The sequence below is a fragment of the Eschscholzia californica genome, unplaced genomic scaffold (assembly GCF_041429995.1).
Source record: "Eschscholzia californica isolate CP2 unplaced genomic scaffold, dmEscCali1.0.p SCAF_6, whole genome shotgun sequence".
Lineage (NCBI taxonomy): Eukaryota > Viridiplantae > Streptophyta > Magnoliopsida > Ranunculales > Papaveraceae > Eschscholzia > Eschscholzia californica.
In genome coordinates, this window is record NW_028238483.1 from 12,589,874 (window position 1) to 12,613,955 (window position 24,082).

The window sequence follows — 24,082 nt, forward strand, 5'->3', positions numbered from 1 at the left end:
AAATCAATTTTCTCTCACTGAACTTTCACATTTGGAAAGAGTATATTTTCTGGGATCAATTTAGCGTGATTTGGGGGTTAATATACAAAACATATATATCACTTTCTCTCACTTAACATTCAGATTTGAAAATAGTATATTTTTCTGGGAACATTAAAGCAGCATTTGTTTTCGTTTTACCTCGTACATAAATACACATTGAATACAAATTATGAAACAAATACGTAAATTATCTGTTATTTAAGACGAGGAAACCACCATTTGTCATGTATACAACGTAACTTATCAAATGTATGTGGGTCTTGTTCAATAAATTACACAAAATTTCTTTTACATTACACATCGTTTACATTCTGTTACAAAAAAAAAACGTACAAAATCTTCTGTGGTTCAAAAATGGTGCTCATCATGTACTCTCCATTTGTAGTCTTAAGCAGGACAAACAACAATTACACTATATTGTCGAAGAGCATATCCAAATGCTTTTGCACCACCAGAAAACAACTGACCAACTTCAGTAAATATTTTATCCGAGCCGTCAGGTTTTAGTTTCGTTGACTTACCTTGATTTGATGATTTTGTTTGACTGTTATATCAAATCTACACAAATAAATACACATACATTAAAAAAGAAATCATATATTGTATTATAAACTACATGTACAGTTCCGTAAATTATATATAATTTATGTCAAATTTTGACACTAATTGAAGGTTTTGAGTAGTTTGGAAAGCTTAACAAGGCTACTGTTTTGTGTGAAAGTATGCGTAATGGTAAATAAATAATACATAATTTATGTGCACTTCTGGTAAATGTTCTGTTAAAAAAAATGACGAGAAATGTTGGATAAATTTTTCATACTGTATGAACTTTTGGTAAAATGTTTTTGATATCATTGATAAAGTACGTATAATTTGTATGATAAATACACATATATATCATTCAGTAATAATAACAACTTACTGAAAATTTTGTGTAATATAGTGTAAAGTTTGGGAATGTATCGTACATTACCTATATTGTATATTCTGTTATGAGAAACCGTACGGATAATCAACAGGTTCCAAAGTTGTACGGATGGATAAATCTGATCAGAAGAAATATCATAAACCACAGAAGATTAAACATAAATCTAAAGAAATATGATATTATCATTGAATGCAAACATAAAATATCAAATATGAAGGAATCGTTGAATAAGGAATAAACATCAAGATCTAAAATAGTTATGAAAATTTTAGAGAGAGAAAATAAACATCATACATTAGAAGTTAATGAATTAGTAAACAGATCTTATAGAATTTGATCATAAATCTGATATGATCCATAATAGAGCAACATAATCTGATAATTTAACATGAGAAACAATATTAGATCTTAACAATGGTGATTATAATGAATTTCACAGTGTCAAACCTGATAAAGGATGAATGTTTGCACAATAATCTAATGAAGATGAAACAAGATTTCTCAGTTTAATGAAGATTTATTAAGTGAATCGATTTTAGTGAGAGAAAATAAATTGTTTCCGTTACTGAAGATAATGAAGCTAACATTACTTTGAATAGAAACGTGACTGGAGAAAGAATGTGAGAGATAAGAATGGAGAAAGATAATAAAGGATTTTGTTAGTAAATCAGTTATAATATATGAGGAAGGTTATATTAGGTATAATGAATTAATATATATTCTAGGGATTTGTGTTTTCTCTCTAGATGTATACCAATGGACTAGATATCCATTTACAATATTATTTTGGATTTCAAACCCTTAATGGGATTAGAGTGGACTAAATTTCATATTAGGTCCATTTTTTTTGGCTATAGGCTCAAAAATATTAAAAAAATGCATGTAAATTTATGTTAAAAAAAATGAGAGACTTTTATCTTGAAAAAGAATCCTCATAACTTGCGTTCTTTAAATAAGTTAGGAGAGTACATAGGTAACATAGCCGAGAAGGTAGAGAGAGACTTCAAAAAAAAAAAAAAAAAAGGTAGAGAGAGAAAAAAATATTGGTTTAAGAAAAAAATATTGTCACAAAAAAGTGAACATATCAAGATAAAGAGAGCACAAGATAATACTCCTAAAATGCTTAAATTCGAGAGACATATTTATTTGGGGTCTATGCACACACGTGCCTCCCAAACCCCAACTTCGGTACTCCATGTATATATATATATATATATATATATATATATATGTATACCAAAAATTGTACCAATCTACTTATGTCCCCTCCCATGAATCCATACCTGTTCAAGTAAAAGTTATTAAAATTCCTTTATTTGTTAGATGAGACACGAAAAAATATACATATTTATTACTTTGTTGTTGAATGTTAATTATATATTGTACGAAATTACAGCAATTGAGACAAAATAAAGATAAATATGATTTAAGCATACCACAAGTAAAGATTGGTGATAATGAAAACTTAACTTATGAGGCGACAACAACCACATTAAGAAGAGGGGCTCGATTCTTCTCAACGTTACAGTTAGACGATGGCCATTGGGGTGCTGAGATTGGGGGGCCATTGTTTTTCACTCCTCCCTTGGTAAGTTATCATCTTACCATCTTAATCGCCTCAAATGACGTTTTATTCAAATGACAATTTTTTTTGTACTTTCTAGCAAAATCTGTACGTAAATTGACAAAAGTTAAAAATGCATATAGGTTTTTGTTCTGTATATTTCCGGAACTCTTTATACTATGTTATCATCAGAACACATCAAGGAGACTCTACGCTATATGTACTATCATCAGGTATGTACAAAACTCAAATACGAGAGTCTCATTATTTGTTTTTCTTGTTGAATCTAAGTAAAGATAGACACCTCTTCACCTTTATTTATATAAATTAGAGAGTTAACAACTGTAAAGTAAGATTTAGAGATAAATATAAATTAAAAAGATAGACAATACTGGAAATCTGAGGTGACTGGGATTGGAGTGAATTAGGAAGCGTCCAAATCCACTCAAATCGGTCGATGTACCAATCGCCCTTGCCAAACCCTATGGGACTCTTAAAGTTCTAGCAAAAAGTTTTTAACCAACAACATGCACGCCCTAAGGAAAATGTGATGTGTGTGGAATTAAAGTGACTTAGAAATTCTAATTGATCGAGCTTACCATCCGTGTGGGACTATTCTAGAGACCCACCGGTAATATGATTCCTATCAATAAGCTAATTGAATTTCTCAACGTATTTTGTAGAATGAAGACGGCGGTTTTGGATTTCATATTGAAGGGCATAGTACTATGTTTTGTACCACCCTTAACTACATTTGTATGCGTATACTAGGAGAAGGGCCAGATGGTGGTCAGGACCATGCCTGTGAAAGAGCGAGCAAATGGATCGTTGATCATGGCGGTGTAACATTAATACCGTCTTGGGGGAAAACTTGGTTGTCTGTATGTCTGATCTAACTAATCAAATTCATATATCTTTCTTTAGATTTTATGTATATTCATATGTTATGGTCTTGTTGATGCACCAAAAACAGATACTTGGATTGTATGATTGGTCAGGTTGCAACCCAATGCCCCCGGAATTTATGCTTCTTCCATCTGTTCTTCCTCTGCACCCTGGTTTGTACCAATAACTATTCTTGGTTTATCCTAGCTAATACTGTGCACCCTAGTTTGGACCCTAAACCTTGAATGGATACTCTGCAACACTATATGAACAATAGTGTCCAATTTATTAACTGATATTGAATTGGTAATATGATTCTTACGATCCCTTGGAGTATTCTTACATTACTAGTAACCAGTCATATTTATGAAAATGCAGCTCAAATGTTGTGCTACTCTCGATTGGTTAACATGCCAATGTCGTATTTATATGGGAAGAGATTTGTCGGTCCAATCACAGATCTAATTTTGTCGTTAAGAAAGGAGCTTCACATTCAACCTTATAACAAAATTAAGTGGAAGAAAACTCGCCATTTGTGCGCTAAGGTTCGATACTAAAAATACTACTTGCAGTTAACATATACTATCATAAATGTACATTCTTTAATACTCATTAGAGTTATATATTTATGTACTATAGGAGGATCTCTACTATCCCCACCCTTTAATTCTGAACTTGATCTCGGATTCCCTCTACATATTAGCGGAACCTCTTTTGACAAGGTGGCCTCTTTCTAAAGTTAGGGAGAAGGCTCTTGAATTGACTATGAAGCACATCCATTATGAAGATGAGAATAGTCGCTACATCACAATCGGTTCCGTAGAGAAGGTAACACTATGACTTATAATGTTATTAACTTAAGATATTACTTGTGTGAATAGTTTCTAAAATTTGTTGTTCAACTGAATATAATTGACTTACTGTCTTTGAGTGAACATCAAAGACTTATTAATTGAGGACTAAGATATATTTGACTTTTGTTTATGACAGTCATTATGTATGCTTGCTTGTTGGGTAGAAGATCCAAACTCGGAAGCATTCAAGAAGCACCTAGCCAGAGTTCCTGATTACTTGTGGGTAGCCGAAGATGGACTAAGAATGCAGGTATGGAATATTAAAAATTTATTGGTTTTAAGTAGATTAAGTAATTGTAAACTTCATTAACTAAGTATATCTTGCTAACTGCTAATTACAGAGTTTCGGAAGTCAGATGTGGGATACTGGTTTTGGTGTTCAAGCACTTCTTGCAAGTGATCAAATCGATGAAATTGGTCCTACTCTTAAGAAAGGACACGATTTCATCAAAGCTTCACAAGTACTAACTATTACACAACTTCTTACCGCATTTACTTTTTTATGAATTTATCATGTGTGGAGTTAACTAATCTTCTATAAATGTGTGTGAGTAGGTAAAAGATAACCCATCGGGAGACTTCCGAAGCATGTATCGTCACATTTCTAAAGGATCGTGGACTTTCTCAGATCAAGATCATGGCTGGCAAGTTTCAGACTGTACTTCTGAAGGACTATTAGTAAGCACCAACTAACCAATTCAGAAAAGGGAAAATAATTTCTTTGAACATTTTTCTTCTATTCCTATACACATCACATTTTGCTATAACAAATGATGATACTGATACAAGTAATTTGATTCTTGGGTATCTGATAGAGTTGCCTCTTGTTCTCACAAATGTCACCTAAAATTGTCGGTGAACAAATGCTAGTAGAGCGATTGTATGACTCTGTTGATCTTCTGATTTCCTTGCAAGTAAGTGTACAAAAACTATCGTTGACTGAAATAAGTTAAAATATTTAGTTTCCCTAATCTTATATCGTTTTTAGAGTCCAAACGGTGGCTTGTCAGCATGGGAGCCTGCATCTTCGCATCATTGGCTGGAGGTAATGGAAACGTCTTCATCATTTACACAAGCACACGTTCACGCTCACACACACACATATATATATATACTTAATCTCATCACTTATTCCAGTTAATTAATATTGAGAACAACTTTGACTATTAGGGTCTTAATCCAACTGAATTCTTCCAGGACTGTGTTATTGAGCACGAGTAAGATTCCTTTCTTACATTAGATTCATTTAATTTTGATGTGTTAAGATCTATGCCACTAATCGTGAAGCTGTGAAACATTATTGTAGATATGCGGAGTGTACGGCATCATCAATTACAGCACTAGTGTTGTTTATGAAGTTACATCCTGGATATCGGAAGACAGACATTGAAACTTTCATTGCTAAGGCCGTGCATTATATTGAAGAGCAACAAAAGCCAGATGGTTCATGGTACGTACATAATTAATTCTTAATTTCATTGTTGTTCATGATATCCTTAATTAATTACTATATATTTTTCTTGAAAATATTGTGTGGCAAAAGTTGAAACTTTAAGTAAAAATTATTGTATACGGATTAGTCCGTTGACAGCAGGAACCACATTTCAAAAAGTTTGAAATGTTCCGTTTGTGTTTCTTTTGCTGCACACACAATATATAATTAGTCATTCTATCGTCTATTTCGGGGCTTAAAGTGAGGTTTAGCCATGATGTAGATGGCTTCTGGTTGTATGCATACTTCGAAATAAATTAATAATAGGCAGATGATTAAAATGTTTACTAACTTGCAAAGGTATGGAAACTGGGGAATTTGCTTTATCTATGGCACATGGTTTGCTCTTCGAGGTCTAACAGCAGCTGGAAAAAACTACCAGAACAGCTCGATTGTTCGTAAGGCTTGTGAGTTTCTGCTATCTACACAAAGGGAATCCGGGGGGTGGGGAGAGAGTTATCTTTCATGCCCTAAGAAGGTAATATACACACATTATTTTTGTTCCTTTCCATCAAATTAATTTCGATTGAACCGAGTACGTTGAAAATATGTATAAAGAAGGGATATTTGGCATTTGGGTCAAGGAAAAGTATAAGAATTAGCGTTTGGATCAAGAGTTTGTCCGTTACAGGGTCTGGGTCACGGACTAAACCCTTGACCCAGTTGACTACTGGCGGTCGTTAACAACCGTTAGTCTGTGACCCAAATGCTAATGTCAGTACTTTAGGTTGACCCTAAAACTAAATATCAGAAGTAAATTATAATGTCAAAATAAAAGCATATTGATCAATCTAACAAAACTTCAATGTAATTGAAAAACATAAAGTTCACCGAATTCAATATGTCGATCGTAGAGGGATCATGCTTTATTCTGCACTTAATGCGCGTCCTCAAATCATTGCTTCTTTTGAGATGTGAAAATTGTTTTGCTAGTGCCTTTAATATGATATTCTTTCCAAAATTCTCTAGATCACTTTCTCTATACGCATGGCACTTGTCTTTCTCTATATTTTTCACAAATATCACATGGACTTAATTTTCTTTCGTTGCCCTCTGAGAATCTCATTAGACGAGTTCTTACGACTATTTTCTTGATGCATTGAAGGAGCTTATGCTAAGCATTAGATCGATTAGATTGATCTTTGCTAACACAACTTGTCGTCAAGGTCCATGACTCTCTATTGGCGGGTTTGTCGGTTAAGGTTTGTGTCTTTCGTAGCGCGAACGATGGTGGAAGACCTAGCCTAAGACTAGGCTCCGCTCTACATCTGATAAGTTCTCCACCGAAATGTGTACATCCCTGAAACCCATCCCTGAAAACCCACACATCTTTCACCAACTTCCCTTAAGACGCCCACGTTCCAATGATTAAAAGGTAAAGTTAGCATTAGGGTCAATGAAAAAGTACCGGCATTAGCATTTGGGTCACAAACTAGCGGTTGTTAACAGTCGTCTCTAGTCAACTGGGTCAACAGTTAGTCTGTGACCCAGACCCTGTAACGGACATACTCTTGACCCAAATGCTAATGTCAGTACTTTTCTTTGACCCTAACACTAAACATCCCTGTAAAGAATCCCAAGAATCAATCTTTCGGGTAGGAAAACTATTAATATGCTAAATTTACGACAAAAAAAAAGTCACCAAAAAAAATTTAGAAATAAGGAACTTTATTTGTACCAATAGCTTTTTTCTTGGTTTGGTAATAATAAATTAAAATTTGAAATATTTTAAGTCCTGATATATTTTATAGTCGTACTCAACACATTTTTTCTTTGGAAACTATTGCATAATAAAATCATCGATATATCAAATTCTTATAATTTTCTCACTGCATAGGAATACGTCATAATGATCGATATCTCTTTCATAAATCAATTTTAAGATGTTCATATCTAAAAAAATTCGTGTCATTGTGAAATTTGTAAGTGATATGGCATTAAAAAATCTCAATATAAATAATCGATGTTATATAGAAATCATTTAAATTTAATATGACCAATTTTATATAAAGTTAAATTGGATTTAAAATAAGAAACATATATCTATATAATAAGGGAGGAGGGTATCTATCATCTTCCTCCTAATGGCTAAGGTTTGCTCTATCAAAGTTTGAAGGTTCAGATTTGATTAAGAATCAACCAAGGGTTGAGGTTATAAGAAAGAGCGTCTTTCAAAGATACCGTTTTTCTTTGGGAAGACTTAAAGACACCCATATTATTGTTGTAGGCGTCCCATATACATATGGATTCCTTAAAACTTTAGCCTTTGAGGGGCGCCTATAGCTGCAATGTGGGACGCGTATAGGTCACCTCACGTGATACATTGGATAGAACTGTTTGTGCCTGGCGGGCACGGGTTGTACCCTCGTATACATATATTAGGGAATAGTTGGGAGGAATTTCTTCTCCTGGCTCGGTTAATAGATTTAAGGGCTTGGTACTAGCATAAGGGATTGTGGGGGTACGTGCCCCATAGGTTCCGTTGTAGCCTTGTCCCTGCTCAAAGCATACCTATCTCTTCATCTCATAAGCACGGTATTTGTTTTGTTTCACTTTTGAGATCACGAAACTTGGAAACTTTGCTTTTGTACTACTTATCCCTTTACATTGATGAGTTGCTTTGTTAGAATTTTTACACTTTAGATTGGAGAGAGAAAGTGACTGGTACGCCAAAACTCGAACCTTCATATAGATTCTTTCCAGTCAAATAGTTTTCTATTTGAAATTGTCAACAGATTGAAGGCCCCGACCCTTTAGAAAGAAAGAATAAAAAAAATTCAAACAACCAACTGTTTAAGTCAACTAAAGTATTTGAAAGAAAACAAGATAAATCAATTTTATCCCTAATTTCAATCCTATCCCTAAACAATATCATTTGACTGTCTGCACTTATGCGAACTTAAATTAACTTAAACATCAAGCTTCAACAATTATTCCAAAACTTCGAGAGGCACAAAAGAGAATGAGGAATCAATAGTATTTTTATTGATCCATTTTCACAAGTATTTATAGACGTTAGATGAAAGTGATTTAAAAGTTATTGATACATGAAATAGAAACAATACAACTTCCTGAGGAACACTAATATGTGGGAAAATCGATGATCGATGGATTGAGACTTGTACACCACTGGATTACTTTCATTGTTTGAAACATATTTACATTGAAGTTGGGGCAGGAAAAGAAATCTAACACAAACTCAACGTGGAAAAACCAGTGAACCGGTGGACCAATTAAACTTTGGTTTCGTCTTAAGAAGAACAAATTCAAGTTTCTTTCTAACAAAGTGACAATTGAACTCGATATGTTTAGTTCGTTCGTTAAAAACAAGTGTCACTGTAATGTGAATTTCCGCCTTGTTGTTGTAATAAACCAGAAATGGTTCTAGAACTGGAATGCGTTTTGGCTATTGAAGTTCTGAGATAAGGTAACCAAGGCGGGATCTTTTACCTCGGTAGGCAAGCAAGAAACAATCAGTTGTTTTTAGTATTTCTAAGGCGACAGACTCACACCAAGCATAATGAAGTAGTTAGTGGTAGAACATCGAGTAATAAAGCAATGGGCTTAATCAAAGACGTAAGGTCGTCGTAACATTACACAAAAAAATATAGTCAAGCCAAAGTAGAAGACTCCTTGTACGAACTAACCAACAAGGAGGCATATCAACTTCTAGGTGTTCGATCGAGGAGAGCAAATGTTATAGTGCCAAACTAGAGAATTAGGTGTAACCGTGGAAATAGGAAGGTTAGATGAAGCGTGATAGGAAAGTTAGTTTTGACAATGATGGATGGAGTTGGGTTAGTAGAATCGAGGAAAACCGATTAAGTTGGCCATCGAAGTTGAATTAGTGGATGGTGAACAGCGCGAGACGCGTCAGAGGATAAATTAAGAATGTATTAAAAAGTGACGAAAGAAGTGATTATTATTGTCATTATATTCATAAAAAAAAAATCATCGTCCACAAAAAGGTGTACGCGACCGTGCCAAATAGGTGACTAAATCAATTTGTAAAAGAAAATTTTAAAATTCATGATTAAAATTTGGAAAATTAAAGGTCTGAATAGAACAATCGATTTGGATGAAGAACAACTGAATGATTACAAATGGTCCAAAACACACTAGAATGTTGTTGTCGATTCGGTGTGGGCTCCTTTCCCGTATAGGCCATGATAAAATTTAGAGAAACTGGTGGGTTCTTCTCCGTAATGAATTTAGAAAGTCGTCGACAGAGGCAAAAAAGAAATCGACAGACCAGATAACATCGTCATTGGTGTTTGAGGTGAGTGTGAGATATATACCGGTCAGAACACGACCAGAATGTTGAAAGGTGGCTTTTAAACCAAATTTAGGTTTGGGCCCAATATAAAATGTGGGCTTGAGTAAATGGCTTTATCAAACTAGAAGGGGTAAAAAAGAAAAAAGTCTCATGAAATTAATTAAAAGGGTGTAGAGAGTTCTTTTGTTGGACTAGTTCAAGAACAATCTAGAGAGAGAAAGTAAAAGGAGAATAGTGTAGAAGAAACTTGAAGAAGAAGACATATATGTATGAATCTTGTGTTTATGGTAAGAACTAACTTCAACATCTAGTTTATTATTGTGAGAAAACTTTGTATGATTTGCTTATGAGATTGTGTAGATCAAAAGAAACTTTATTATATGAAAGTATGTTGATGAGAACCTTTTGAGTTTATTTGATTGTATTGATGTATCTACACCTCTAATCTCCAACAAATTGGTATCAGAGCCATATTACCTTATCATTTCAACATTTTGAGGATTTAGGGTTAGTAAAAAAAAATTTGGGGATCTTGTAAGAAATATGGCAAATATGGTACGATCTCAAATACTAGGTTAACAAAGGAAAATTATGGATATTGGTCTATCCAAATGAGTGTATTGTTGGGATCTCAAGATTTGTGGGATATTGTTCAAAATGGTTATGTAGAACCAAGTTTAGAAGAAGAGGATATTATGAATGATCTACAAAAAAATGTTCTTAAAGAATCAAGAAAAAATGATAAAAAAAAGCTTTGTTTCTCATATATCAAGGAATTGATGCTCCTACATTTGAAAAAGTGTCTCAAGCAAAATCATCGAAAGAAGCTTGGAGTATTCTTAAGAATTCATTTAGAGGAGTTGAAAACGTTGTAAAGGCTCGTCTTCAAATTTTGCGTGGTGAATTCGAAAAGTTAAGCATGAATGAAGGAGAACTTGTCTCCGATTATGTTTCAAGAGTATTGTGTAATGTTAATGAAATGAGAAGGTGTGGTGAAAAATGTGATGATGTTAGGGTGATGGAGAAGATCTTACGCTCTTTGACACCTAAGTTTCATAATGTGGTCATTGTTGTAGAAGAGTCTAAAGACTTGGAATCAATGACAGTGGATGAATTGATGGGAACATTACAAATTCATGAACAAAGGGTGAATAGAAATGTTGCAAGCTCTTCAAATTATTCGATGGATCAAATACTTCAAGCAAAAGTCACTTTAGAAGAAAAACAATATTCGTCCCAAAAAGAAAAAGACTATGAGGATTATGGTAGAGGTTATGATAATAGTAGAAGTGGTTTTGGAAGCCAAAGAGGAAGAAATTTCTTTAATAGAGGAAGAACAAATGAGCCAAGAGAAAGGGAAAACTTTACTAGACCTTATAATAGGCAAGGTAGAGATAAAAGTGATATTGAATGCTATAATTGTCACAAACTTGGACATTATAGTAATGAATGTTGGTATAACAAAAAAAAATGAAGTACGTGAAGATGTAAATCTTGTTGAGAATGATATAAAAATTAATGTAGATCCTACATTGATTTTTTCTTGTGATGGGCTTGATGAATCACAAACAAATACTTGGTATTTCGACACCGGTGCAAGTAATCATATTTGTGGGAAAAGAGAATTGTTTGTTGAAGTGAATAAAACTGTGAAAGGGTGTGTAAAGTTTGGTGACTCCTCGAAGATTCCGGTGCTAGGGAAAGGTAATATCCTCATTCAACTCAAAAATGGAAAACATAACTATATTTCCGATGTTTATTATGTTCCCGCAATGAAAAATAACATTTTAAGTTTGGGGCAACTTTTGGAAAAAGGCTATGACATAAGATTGAAGGATCTTCATCTCACATTAAGAGATGAAAGTGGAACTCTAATTGCTAAGGTGAAAATGTCAAAGAATAGATTATTTCCTTTAAACATTTAACATGGTGATGCAAAATGCTTAAACTCTATTGTGAAAGATAAATTTTGGTTGTGGCATTTGAGACTTGGACATTTAAATTTTGATGGAATGAAAGCTTTGGCAAGCAAAAACATGGTAAGGGGTTTACCATATATTGATCACCCAAATAAAGTGTGTGAAGGATGTATCTTTGGGAAGCATCATAAAACAGCTTTCTCTAAAGAAGGAAGGTGGAGAGCTTACAATCCTCTAGAGCTTGTGCATACCGATGTTTGTGGTCCATGGAAGCCAATGAATGGAGGTAACAATTACTTTCTCACTTTTATTGATGATTATAGTAGAAAAACATGGGTATACTTCTTGAAAAATAAATCCGAAGTATTTGAAGTGTTTAAGGAATTCAAGAGTATGGTTGAGAAACAAAGTGGGTATGTTATCAAGAAACTAAGGTCGGATAGAGGTAGGGAATTTACTTCAAGAGACTTTGATATGTTTTGTAAAGAACATGGAATTATTCACGAACTTACCCCACCATACACACCACAACTAAATGGAGTAGCCGAAAGGAAAAACCGCACCATATTAAACATGGCAAGGAGCATGTTAAAAGAAAAAAGTTTGCCTAGAGAATTTTGGGGTGCAGCCGTTGCATGTGCCGTATGCTTGTTAAATAGATGTCCCACTAAAAGTGTTTATATGAAAACACCGCAAGAGGCATGGGGGTATTACAAGCCTAGTGTATCTCATTTAAAGATATTTGGATGTATTGCTTATGCAAAGATACCAGAAGCAAGAAGAACAAAACTTGATGACAAAGGTGAAAAATGCATCTTTCTTGGTTATAGTTAGCAAACAAAGTGTTACAAATTATTTAACCCAACCACCAATAAAGTTCTCCTTAGTAGAGATGTTGTATTTCAAGAAGAAATGGCATGGGAATGGAGAGGAAAAGAAACTATTCAAGTTCAACTTGAGCTTGAAGGTGAAAAAGAAGAAGAAGCACCAAATGAAATCCAAAGAGAGCCACAAACACCAATGTGTAGAGCATCATCACCACCATCATCTTCATCTCCATCATCCTCATCATCGGAACGAAGTTCTAGTGAAAGACCAATGAAAACAAGAAGCTTGAGAGAGATTTATGAAGTTATTGATAATGAAGAAGAAGTGAACTTATGTTGCTTTCTCATGGATTATGATCCTACTAGTCATGAAGGAGTCATTCAAGAAGAAAAAATGAAAAAAAACAATGGATGAAGAAATTAATACAATTGAAAAGAATGACGCATTTGAGTTGACAAAGAGGTACAAGTCTATTGGGGTGAATTGTGCATACACACCAAAGAAGAATGCAAGTGGTGAAGTCCAAAAGTACAAAGCAAGGTTTGTAGATAAAAGTTACAAGCAAAGAGTTAAACTCGATTTTAGTAAGGTATTTATTCCTTTTGTTCATATGAAAATATGGGTCTTTATATCGGGTAAATATTCATGGAAAAGTTATCAATTTGATGTCAAGTTGACAATTTTATATAGTGTTCCCTAAGAAGAAAAGTTTGATGAACAACTCTTGAAGCATGATGTATTTGAAAGATTGAAGTGAATGTTAGGTATGAGAAGCTATGGAAATTTGGTTTAAGGCTGAATGTTGAAAGGTGGCTTTTAAACCAAATTTAGGTTTGGGCCCAATATAAAATATGGGCTTGAGTAAATGGTTTTATCAAACTAGAAGGGGTAAAAAAGGAAAAAGTCTCATGAAATTAATTAAAAGGGTGTAGAGAGTTCTTTTGTTCGACTAGTTCAAGAACAATCTAGAGAGAGAAAGTAAAAGGAGAATAGTGTAGAAGAAACTTGAAGAAGAAGACATAGATCTAGTATGAATCTTGTGTTTAAGGTAAGAACTAACTTCAATATCTAGTTTATTATTGTGAGAAAACTTTGTATGATTTGCTTATGAGATTGTGTACATCTAAACAACTTTATTATATGAAATTATGTTGATGACAACCTTTTGAGTTTATTTGATTGTATTGATGTATCTACACCTCTAATCTCCAACACAGAAAACTGCTCCGGATTAATCGAGTTCTGCGACTGTTTGTCTAGCCACGAGTAATTGAGGACCAATGTAGTTCTGGTTTTACCCTGGTTTTGGTTGTTATGAATTCGGGCCAGAACTAGTGGATTAGGTAAGATCAGGTTTTGGTTTGTTTCAATTTTTAAAATTGGCAAAAAATCGCTCTGGTTCCATGTTAGGGACAAATCACTAAGGGTCTGTTTGATACGTGTGTTAATAGGGATGACAAAGTCATTTTCGTGCGAAAGTTTCCGCTGTTTTGTTAGAATAAAAACGTGTGAAAACCGGCTTCTGAGGGCAAAAAAAGGTAGGTAAAAAGGTTGGTTTATTTTACCACAGAAAAGGTGGGAAAACCCATTTCCCACCTTCTCTCGAAAACACGTTGTCTTTCTACTCGTAAGTTTCTTTCGCATCACCCCCAAATCTCATCTTTCGCGACTCTCTCTCTCCCTCTCTAAAACCATGAACAGATTTTTCACTCATCTATCAGAATCTGTCTCTAAAACATGAATAAATTTCTCTCTCTCATGCATTTCTCTCTCTCTCTAGAACCATATTCAAACTCGTAAACCCACATGATTCAATTTCTTTATTTTATCATAGTTTTACATTCATGCGCAACCGACTCACAGGGCCGGCTCAATCATATTTGAGGCCCAAAGCCAAATGAAGAAATTGGGCCCTTTTACTATAGCAGAAATTTAACAAAAAATGCTTAATAATGTTATTGGGATGGAGCGAACCCTTACAGTTGACCTTACGATCAAACTTCCAAACCATTACGCTATTGCATTATTCTTGTTAAGATTTTAGTTATGTTTTTTATTAAAATTGAACTACTCCTCGTAAACTCCATAAAAGAGGCTCTTAAATCGGTTGGGGCCCAAAGCAGCCGCTTTGGCTACTTTGGGTCTGGGCCGCCCCTATCGACTCATTCAGTCCCAAATACGAACTAGAGAAGAACGGAGTTGATTGAAGAAAATGGTGACTACAATTGTTACTGAAAAACCACTATATCTTCTTCCTTCTTTGTCCCTCCCTCTCCAAAGGTCACCTGTATCAGACCGTAACTCCTAAAATCAAATCCTAAATTAGTTTATCCAGTATCAGATCATTATCTTCATTTTAAAACCCTAAATAACATTTTGAGATACAAAAGAACAAATTTTAGTCTTCATTCAAGATGATAAGTACCTAGAAAAACTATTATAGGTTGAAGAAAATCAACAGAAATCGGCCTTGCTACCTTTACCCGTGACGCCTCGTGTTCCGAGTCACGGTTTTCCACGCAGTTTACAAAACAAACTACTTCTCAGTCTCACTCAGACAAAGCTTATAAAGTAAACCAAAGCCAACACACTTATCGCTGTTTCAAACAAATAAATGAGGCAACAGAAATCCAATAGTCTCTTCCACCATTTCTGGCCCAAGCAAAGATCTTCCAGCCTCTGTCAAGCAGACTGCTGATCGGCATGGTCTACCAGATAAGCCTCAAAAGGTGTCATTCCGATTCTAGACTGTGTGCTATTATTTTAAGCAAACTCTACTAAATGTAAATATCTTTGCCATGTTTTTCTAAAATCTAAAACACAAGCAAAAAGCATATCTTCCTAAACATGAATAGTCCCCTGTGACAGACCATCAGGCTGAGGATGATACACTGTACTAAAATTCAATTTAGTACCCAAAGCTCTCTGCAAACTATCCCACCATCTAGAAGTAAATTTTGGATCGTTGTCTAAGGTAATCGACACTGGAACTCTATGAAGTCTTACAATCTATTCAGAATATAGCCAACCGAGCTTCTCGAGTGTATATTTCATATTAATAGATACTAAATGGGCCGATTTGGTTAGTCTATCAACTATAACCCACACAGTCCATCGTGATATGCTCCCATATCAATTCTGGTATCTGAAGTGGTTGTAACTCTCCAGTCTGTTTCTGATCTGCTGCATTAACTTGCAGACAAGTGTTACACCCGCTTACATAACCGCAATATCCTTCTTCATATTTGGCCACCAAAAATTTCTTCGTAAATCTCGAGACATCTTCGTTCCCCTTAATACTAAAGGTGCATGAATCCAAAGCCGTCTCTGAAATTGCAATTCCCCATCCTTAGTCAAATTCCAATCAGGCTGATCTTCTCTGTCTGCAATAGCTTTCAGTTTTGTGTATTCGCAGTCTTTCTGTTGAGCCTTTATTATTAAAGGATGAAGACGAGGATAAACTCTAATGTGTAGACCATAATTTTCAATGGAACATCGGTTGGTTCATGTCTCGTATCAAACTCATAGTCAGAAACAAAATGTAACAGAAAATAGTTGAGCGATCAATTTAACCGAATTATCTTCTCATTTCCTACTCAAAGCATATGCTGCAAAATTAGCCTTTCCAGGATGATAACGCATATCAAAGTCATAACCCTTCAAATACTCCATCCACGTTCTCTATCTCATATTCAACTCTTTTTGTGAAAATAAATATTTTAGGCTTTAATGATCAGTACACAACTCAAATCTTTCCCTATAAAGATAATGACGTCATATTTTCAAAGAAAATACAACTGTTGCTAACTCCAAATCATGAACTTGATAGTTACGTTCATGTATCTTCAACTGCTCGAACCATATGCTACTACACGGCCATCCTGCATCAAAACACAACCTAGTCCACTATAAGAAGCATTGATATATAACACATATCCTTGCCCTAGAGCAGGTAAGACCAAAATAGGTGTAGAGGTAAGCTTCATTTTCAATTCAACGAATTCTTACTGGCACCCAGGAGTCCACACAAAAGGAACATCTTTCTGAATCAGCTTAGTCAAGGGTAAAGCAACCTTCGAGAAACCTTACACAAACCTCCTATGGTGTCCAACTAAGGCCGGGAAACTCCTAACATCAAATACTGTTTTTGGTTCAGTCGATTTCATCGTCGCCTCAATCTTAACAAGATCAACTGAAATACCTTTCTAAAACACTACATGACCAAGAAATTGCACTTCTTCAAGCCAACACTCGCATTTTGATAACTTACCTTATAATTTCCGATCTCGAAGTATTTGAAGTGTGACCCTCAAATGTCCTTCATGTTCTTCGTTTGTCTTAGAGTAGATTAATATATCGTTGATGAAGACCACCACAAACTTATCACGATAATCTTTGAAAATTCCATTTATTAATGACATAAAAGCTGCTGGAGCATTGTTCAAACCAAATGACATAACTTAGAAATCTTGATGCCAATATCTCGTTCTGAACCTGTCTTCGAAATATCTTTTCCTTAATTCTTAATTAATGATAATTGGACCATAAATCAATTTTAGAAAACCATTGAGATCCACTCAATTTATCAAATAAATCATCGATTCTAGGTAATGTATATTCAGTCTTGATAGTCACTTGATTTAATCTTCTATAGTCAATACATACCCTGAAAGTACCATCTTTCTTCTTCACGAACAAATTGGAGCTCCCCACGGTGATACAATTGGTTGAGTGAACGCGTTTTCCAACATATCTTCAATTTGTTTCTTAAGTTCCTTTAGTTCTGTCAGTGCTGTCCTGTATCATGCAGCTGAAATAGGAGATGTACCTGGTAACAATTCAATAGTAAAATCTATCTCACTGGAGGTAACCTTGGTACTTCTTCTGGAAACACATCCACAAATTCTAATACAACCATATGTGTCATTGATGTATCCCCTTTATCTACCTCTATAACCTGAGCTTGATTAACTACCATCAACTGTTTTTGTGGAGTAGTCCCTATCCCATAGTATCTCAATCTATGACGGATGCCTCTAAATCTCAGTACAAGAAATCTGGTTGTCTCAAAGTAATTATCTTTGCATAACAATCTATGTTGGCATGATTATACTCCAACCAGTTTATTCCCAAAATCAGATCAAATCGACGGCTATCTCAACTTCCTCTATACGAACAACTTGATCTCGACACATCACCAACAAAATATGATACACCTGACCAGGGGTCTTCATGAGTAAAGTGCGACTCATCCTCTCCATTGGCAATTCTAACTCTTGCATTAAACCCTCTCGTATAAGACAATGAGATCAACCTGAATATATTAATGCATGAGCACAAAAACTACAGAAAATAATATTACATTTTACTACATCGGGGGCTACATTGACTTCCTTTGTGATAATGTTATAAGCACGAGCTTGCATCGCCTCAACCTGACGTTGTCCTTTCAAAGGACAATTACGAGTTGCATGTACTTGTACACCACACTCCCAACAACTAATAACAAGAGTTGGTCTCGGTGTTGGTGGTGCTAGCAGACGTTGTTGTTGTGGTTTTTGTCGATGTTTTTGTTGAGGTTTTGGTGCAAAATAACTTGTATGAGGCCTGATATTACCATGGGGTCTTTCTTGTCTTGAGGAGCGTCCTACCTCTGACCAGATCGGACGCTACCCCACAAGGTAATTAAATAACCATTCGAAGAATACCCAAACATATGCATGAACATATAATAATATTAAATGATCAGAGTGGGTCCCAAAGCTATAAAAACCCAACCTATCTAACAGGTAACATACACCAAAGAAAAAGAGCGCTCTTGTGTCTCAAGGTAGGGTAAACTCTGTTTAAAGCCAAACTTTTACAAGTTTCCACTTTCAGGGAATAAGTATTTTCTTATTAAGAAAACTCGGGTAAATACCTCTTTCATTTCGGTGACAACATTGTAAGTATCAATCACAAGTCATAACTGAATTCAAACCACACATAGTCGCTTAGCTGGATAAATAAACAAACATGGCATTGGGTCAGTCCCGTAATAACTCTAAAGGTCGGAATACCCCAACTCCCAATCTCTCTCGGGCCCCATTCTGGGTAAACTGGAATGGTCATACCAAAGGGTTGGCCACGCACCGAGTGTAACCCTTAACATGAATACATGGCTAATTCATAACAGAAAAATAAACAAGAGGGCCAACACATGCCCGACATATCATTACACGTTTACAACTCAAGCGATTTTGCCAAAATGTTATCAGGCTGCTCAAGCGATTCCGCCACCACATGTTACAGTTCCCATAAACAATCACGCAACTCAAGCAATTCCGTTACCACGTGATTACTTTTAAAAAATAAGCAATTTATTTTGAAAAGATAAACATCCATAACATAGAGCACACCGCCTACATCCATAATTTGAACTAGAAAAAGATAAAAAGAAGATGATAAAGTGGTGAAACGGAAATACCCGTGCTCCAAGTAAGACTCATAGGGTCCTACATCAGATATAGTACGTCTCAGGTTCGATGTCCTCCACCTAGGACTCAATCTTTTCAAATTTCTCTTCTACGTATCGCTCCCCTCCTGCTGAAAGTTCAAAGAAACGAGATGGTCAAGTGATAGTTAGAAAATTGTCATAGGAGATCTTGTAAACTTAGAAGACACTAAGGCGCATGTGAATAAACTTGAAAGAACTTTTGCAAGATATAAGATTAAGTATATAACTCTGTCGAATACTTAGCTTGCATTATAAACAACTGGACAAGTCCATATAATTTTCTTAGCCAAACCCTCTTTATAACAGTGAATCCAACGTATAATAGATACCCATTATATCCCAAACTACTTTAAAACTGTGCGTTATACGGATATTTGCTATAAGAAGTAATTCGGCAGCACGCCGTTTCCATATGGGTACTCCCAATGAGTCTATAACATTTGAAACGAGTTCCAAAACATAAATCATTGAAAGAATTTAAGGAATACTCATACTCATCTCAATATCTTTAATATATGAATCCACTGTAAATTAGAATCAACTAGATTTCGATACTACCATCCAAAACTATCAAATTGGGACGAAATTAATAATTTTAAACAGCTAAATATGTGGAATGATCCGAATAGAATACTTGGAAGAAATGCACAAGTTTTCGACTCCCCATAACAAAGCACCTAAGCGAGGAAAAAATGGAACTTTAGAACCTTAGGTACCCTTCTATTTCTATTCCTCCTATTGGTTGCAAATGAGAGATAAAGAAGTGGGGTTCGAAAGTGGGTTGGTTTTTAAAGAAAACAAAAGTGAGGTTGCCACATGTTACTTTGCAAAAGTGATGGGGCCCCACGACCCTCAGTTAACTTTTTCTTCTCTTTTCAACCTCGTAAGTGGCCGTGCATTTAATCCACTATTTCAACCTCGGTTAATTACCTCACGACCCTCGGTTAACTTTTTCTTCTCTTTTCCCTCCCACAACTAACGAAGATGAAAATCTATAAATCCTATCTAACTAGCTATCCTAAACAACGAAAATAAGTATCCGGAATCACATCCTATAAATCACCAACTCAACTCGACGCTCTTATTCATCTGATTCTCTAACTCCAAAGTTTGGGGGTGTTACAGTAACCCTAATTGGAGTATGGAGGTGGAGAAGAGGTTAATCTAATCGATTTTGGGATAGATTAGGTTTGTTGTTTTGGGCTCTACTCTATAGATGCCCAACCTTACTGTACTCAATGTCCCTTCTAAGTGTAAAAGAAGGCGCAAATGTATTATTTGTGTGTTCCTTTAAACGTCTTCGTTTTATTTTTCTCATTGCCTGTCAAATACCGAAATATGAATTTCTATAGCAAAATTTTCGTTTTCTTTCCCAACCAGAAAAGATGGTTTTCACATGTATCAAAAGGACCCTAATAAAATAGAGTTTAGGTCATATCGTTTTTTTTTTCATTTCCTAACTAAGAAAGATACGGTAAAAAATGGTTGTGGTTCAGTTTAGTCAATGGTTTCAATTTTGGAACTATTTAGGTAAAAACAACCAGAGAGAATGTGACACTAACCTTTAAAGAGGATGATTGAGTTACAACAAGAAAATGAAGACCTTAACACGGTCCATTGAACCACAACCAAAATATTCAATGGACCATGTAAAACTTTGAGAGTCATAAGGCAGAGTAATAATAATCCAAGGCAAGTTTGTTGATTCATTTACACAAGTATTTATAGAACTTACAAGAGAATTATTTACATAATTAGAAATATAAATACAGAACCAATTCAACTTATTTAGGAACACTAATATATGAGAAGATCGATTACTCTTGGATCAAGACTTGTACATCGTTGAATTAGTTTCATTATTTGTGACATATATACATTTTGGTTCCTTTTTTTTTATTGTGTTCTTGAAAGAGTTCTTATTTAGTTTAGAATATATTCTAGTTATACGATTCCAATATACATGAATTGACGAGTTATTCACGTTCTATATTATGTCTCCCAATAAAATAAAACAGGCGAGATCTCCTCGAAGGTCTGATCTTGTACTGAACTGTGGAGACAAAGAAAATGAATTTCAAGCTTTCTGAATTTTTTCTTTAAATTTTATGTTTGGTGAAATAGGAATTTATACCTTTAGAGAACAACAAAACTAATTCGGTACATACTGCTTGGGCTCTGATGGCTCTTATCTATGGTGGTCAGGTAATTTCTTCACAAGATTTCAACTTTTGTAAATACCGACTAACCGTCATCCACCTTTCGTATTTCTGTTGTGGTATATAGGCTGAAAGAGATCCAATGCCTCTACATCGTGCAGCCAAGGTACTAATCAATAATCAAATGGAAAATGGGGACTTTCCTCAACAGGTAGAGCACTTTTGTCTCGTTTCTTACATAATTTTACCAAGGACTTGTTTTTCGTCTTAGTTATGTACAGTAATGTCATCACCATGCAATATAAAGTGTTTCTCATCTCAATCGGGCCCGAGGTCTCTCATAGGAACCTTAGAGCATAGGGGTCGGAAACATTATTCAATATCGGTCACTAACGTAGTCAAGTCTGACAGCCTAACTGAAAGAAAAGATTAATATATCGGGTTGTTTTATTTGGGCATATAACAAGATCAGGCTGTCCGCTACACTCTAACAAACACTAGAGTAACTCAACTTCACGGGATTCGAGCCAATCAAGCGTCCCGGAGCCAGAGACTAAAAATAATAAGATCAAAGGGAATAACTTTAATTTATTAATCTAATTTTCATGTTTCAAAAAATAAAACACTATCTTGCTTACTTTTTTGTGGATAAAAGTCTACACCCTAGACTTTCAACAAAAATAAGTCTAAACCCTAGACTCTTCCTAATTTCTACCTAAGTACAACAAAAATATAAAAAAAGTAAGAACGTGAAGCTAAATTAGCCCACCTTTAGAAAAGTGGCTCCCTCATGTTTTTTCAGAAGAAAACTTTAATTTCATTGATGATGGAATAAAATCCAAACATCTTACGTGGCTTTGATACCATCATGTGGTTACAAAAGCAAATTACAACATGATAATTTGAGAGAGCACTTTCGCAACCATCAATACAGATACTTGGACCCTAAAGGTCATAGCAAAACAATGTAAAGCTATAACGAGACCCTTAAAGGCCATTACAAGACCTCACAAAGATCTGTGCTTATCTATACCATATAGTCACAAATTTTTACACATGAGTAATGAAGACCACCCCTTTGAATCGAACTCATGACCTCTTGGATATCTCACCTAGCAATTAGTGGAGAATTTAGAGATTTGATGAGTTTGTAGATTGAGGTTGTTGTTCGAATACGAGATTTTCTTCTTGATGTCGTATTTTATTTGAGTCATTTGATTATCCAAACCTAACATATAAAAAGACTAGGCCTGTGAATTTGAAGAAACCATCTTTAGATTTGGTAACCCTAAAAGAGATAGAGGATGCCCAATACCACTTGAAGATATTTTCATTGGTTCATGAAGATGGAAATTATTTTTCAAGATCTAAAAAATCTTCACCCATGCTAACTTCCTCTTTCCTTTTCTCTTCCACCTCTTTGTTACTCCAAAAACTGAGACTAGATCTAAAAATAAAATTAAAACGGGAACTCCCTCTTCGTAAGTGAAGCAGATTTCGGCAAAGGGGTTCTTCCCCCCGAAAACCAAGCCTCCGAGATGTTGATTTATCACCGAATAGTGCGTCGCTTCACATTTTTTTTAAACAAGATCATGCAAACTTCAAGAACATTAATCAAATTTAGAAGTAAAAGTTTTAAGAGAAAAAACATAAAAATAAATTACCAATTAGTCTTTTACCTCGAGCTTGAACATTAGGCCCACGGTTAGACTAGGGACCGCATGAGCTCAATAGCTAGATGGTTGGAGGGAAAGTTGCAGGTCAAGGGCAGCTTGTAGCAGGATCAAAGAGGAGAATAAGGAACACCGACATTCCAAGGATTCGATTAAAACATACTTACCTTGAGGTGAGTCTTCCACTAATGTTGGAGAGACATAACATTCTAACATTTCCGGACAAAGACTACTCCTGTAGTCACCTAAAATTCTTTTACCAAGAGAAAAAGTGGACTATATCGCAACTTTTGATACAGGATCATGTTAGGAAAAATAACCTAATTAACTTGTTCAGGAATATGAAGATAAACGATGTGAAAGTAAAAGTAGAGACACCAAGATTATTTAACGTGGCAAAAAACCCCTCCAAACTAGAAGGTAAAAAACCACGGGACCTAGTCCATAAATCTTCCACTATATGATAATAATGGGTTATACAACTCTTCACCAAACTTATGGTGGATAAACTGAACAAAGAAACAAAGAAATAGGATCTCTTACTCCTTAGGATTTGAACAAATCCTAGATTCCTAAAGGTTGAAGAAGATAACCACAAACTAAATTGCTTCACAAGATTAATAATCTTCTTTTCTTCAAACCAATATTCTGCTCTTTCAATCTCTCTTGAAAGAACCACTTCAGAAATCTCTCTTTCTCTGACTTCTCTTTGTTCTGGAAGTTGTTGTGTATAATCTCTTCCCTTTCATTCCCTATTTATAATAATAACTAAGGAGGTTTACCAATAGAAATAGGAATTCCTTTTTAGGCTTGAAAAAATAGAAGTTTCTATTTTTTCCCCTAACAAGGAATAAGGGAAATCCTATTCCAACTAGGAGTCCTTTAATTATAAGGAGGGACCCCAACAAACTCCCCCTCCCGACTTATGAAGAGGGACCTACCATCCCCAAACCTGCAACACTGCTA

The 24,082-nt window shown here is 35.0% G+C and overlaps 1 protein-coding gene across 3 annotated transcripts in view; it reads left to right on the forward strand.

The window, feature by feature from the left end:
- The window catches only part of LOC147531782 (beta-amyrin synthase 1-like), a 50,028-nt gene that overhangs the window by 14,483 nt on the left and 11,463 nt on the right, over positions 1–24,082 (forward strand). For 2 of the 3 annotated variants that reach the window (XM_086651101.1, XM_086651102.1), the window contains exons 2-17: positions 2,367–2,558; positions 2,678–2,767; positions 3,218–3,415; positions 3,508–3,592; positions 3,798–3,964; positions 4,059–4,247; positions 4,410–4,523; positions 4,615–4,734; positions 4,829–4,951; positions 5,089–5,187; positions 5,262–5,318; positions 5,444–5,490; positions 5,580–5,723; positions 6,066–6,243; positions 21,409–21,489; positions 21,571–21,654. In XM_086651101.1, coding sequence (XP_086507227.1) covers positions 2,367–2,558; positions 2,678–2,767; positions 3,218–3,415; positions 3,508–3,592; positions 3,798–3,964; positions 4,059–4,247; positions 4,410–4,523; positions 4,615–4,734; positions 4,829–4,951; positions 5,089–5,187; positions 5,262–5,318; positions 5,444–5,490; positions 5,580–5,723; positions 6,066–6,243; positions 21,409–21,489; positions 21,571–21,654 — 1,968 coding nt within the window. Of the gene's footprint in view, positions 1–2,366; positions 2,559–2,677; positions 2,768–3,217; positions 3,416–3,507; positions 3,593–3,797; positions 3,965–4,058; positions 4,248–4,409; positions 4,524–4,614; positions 4,735–4,828; positions 4,952–5,088; positions 5,188–5,261; positions 5,319–5,443; positions 5,491–5,579; positions 5,724–6,065; positions 6,386–7,337; positions 7,445–21,408; positions 21,490–21,570; positions 21,655–24,082 lie in introns of those variants that run through there. The other variant, XR_015228412.1, reaches the window with a different exon arrangement.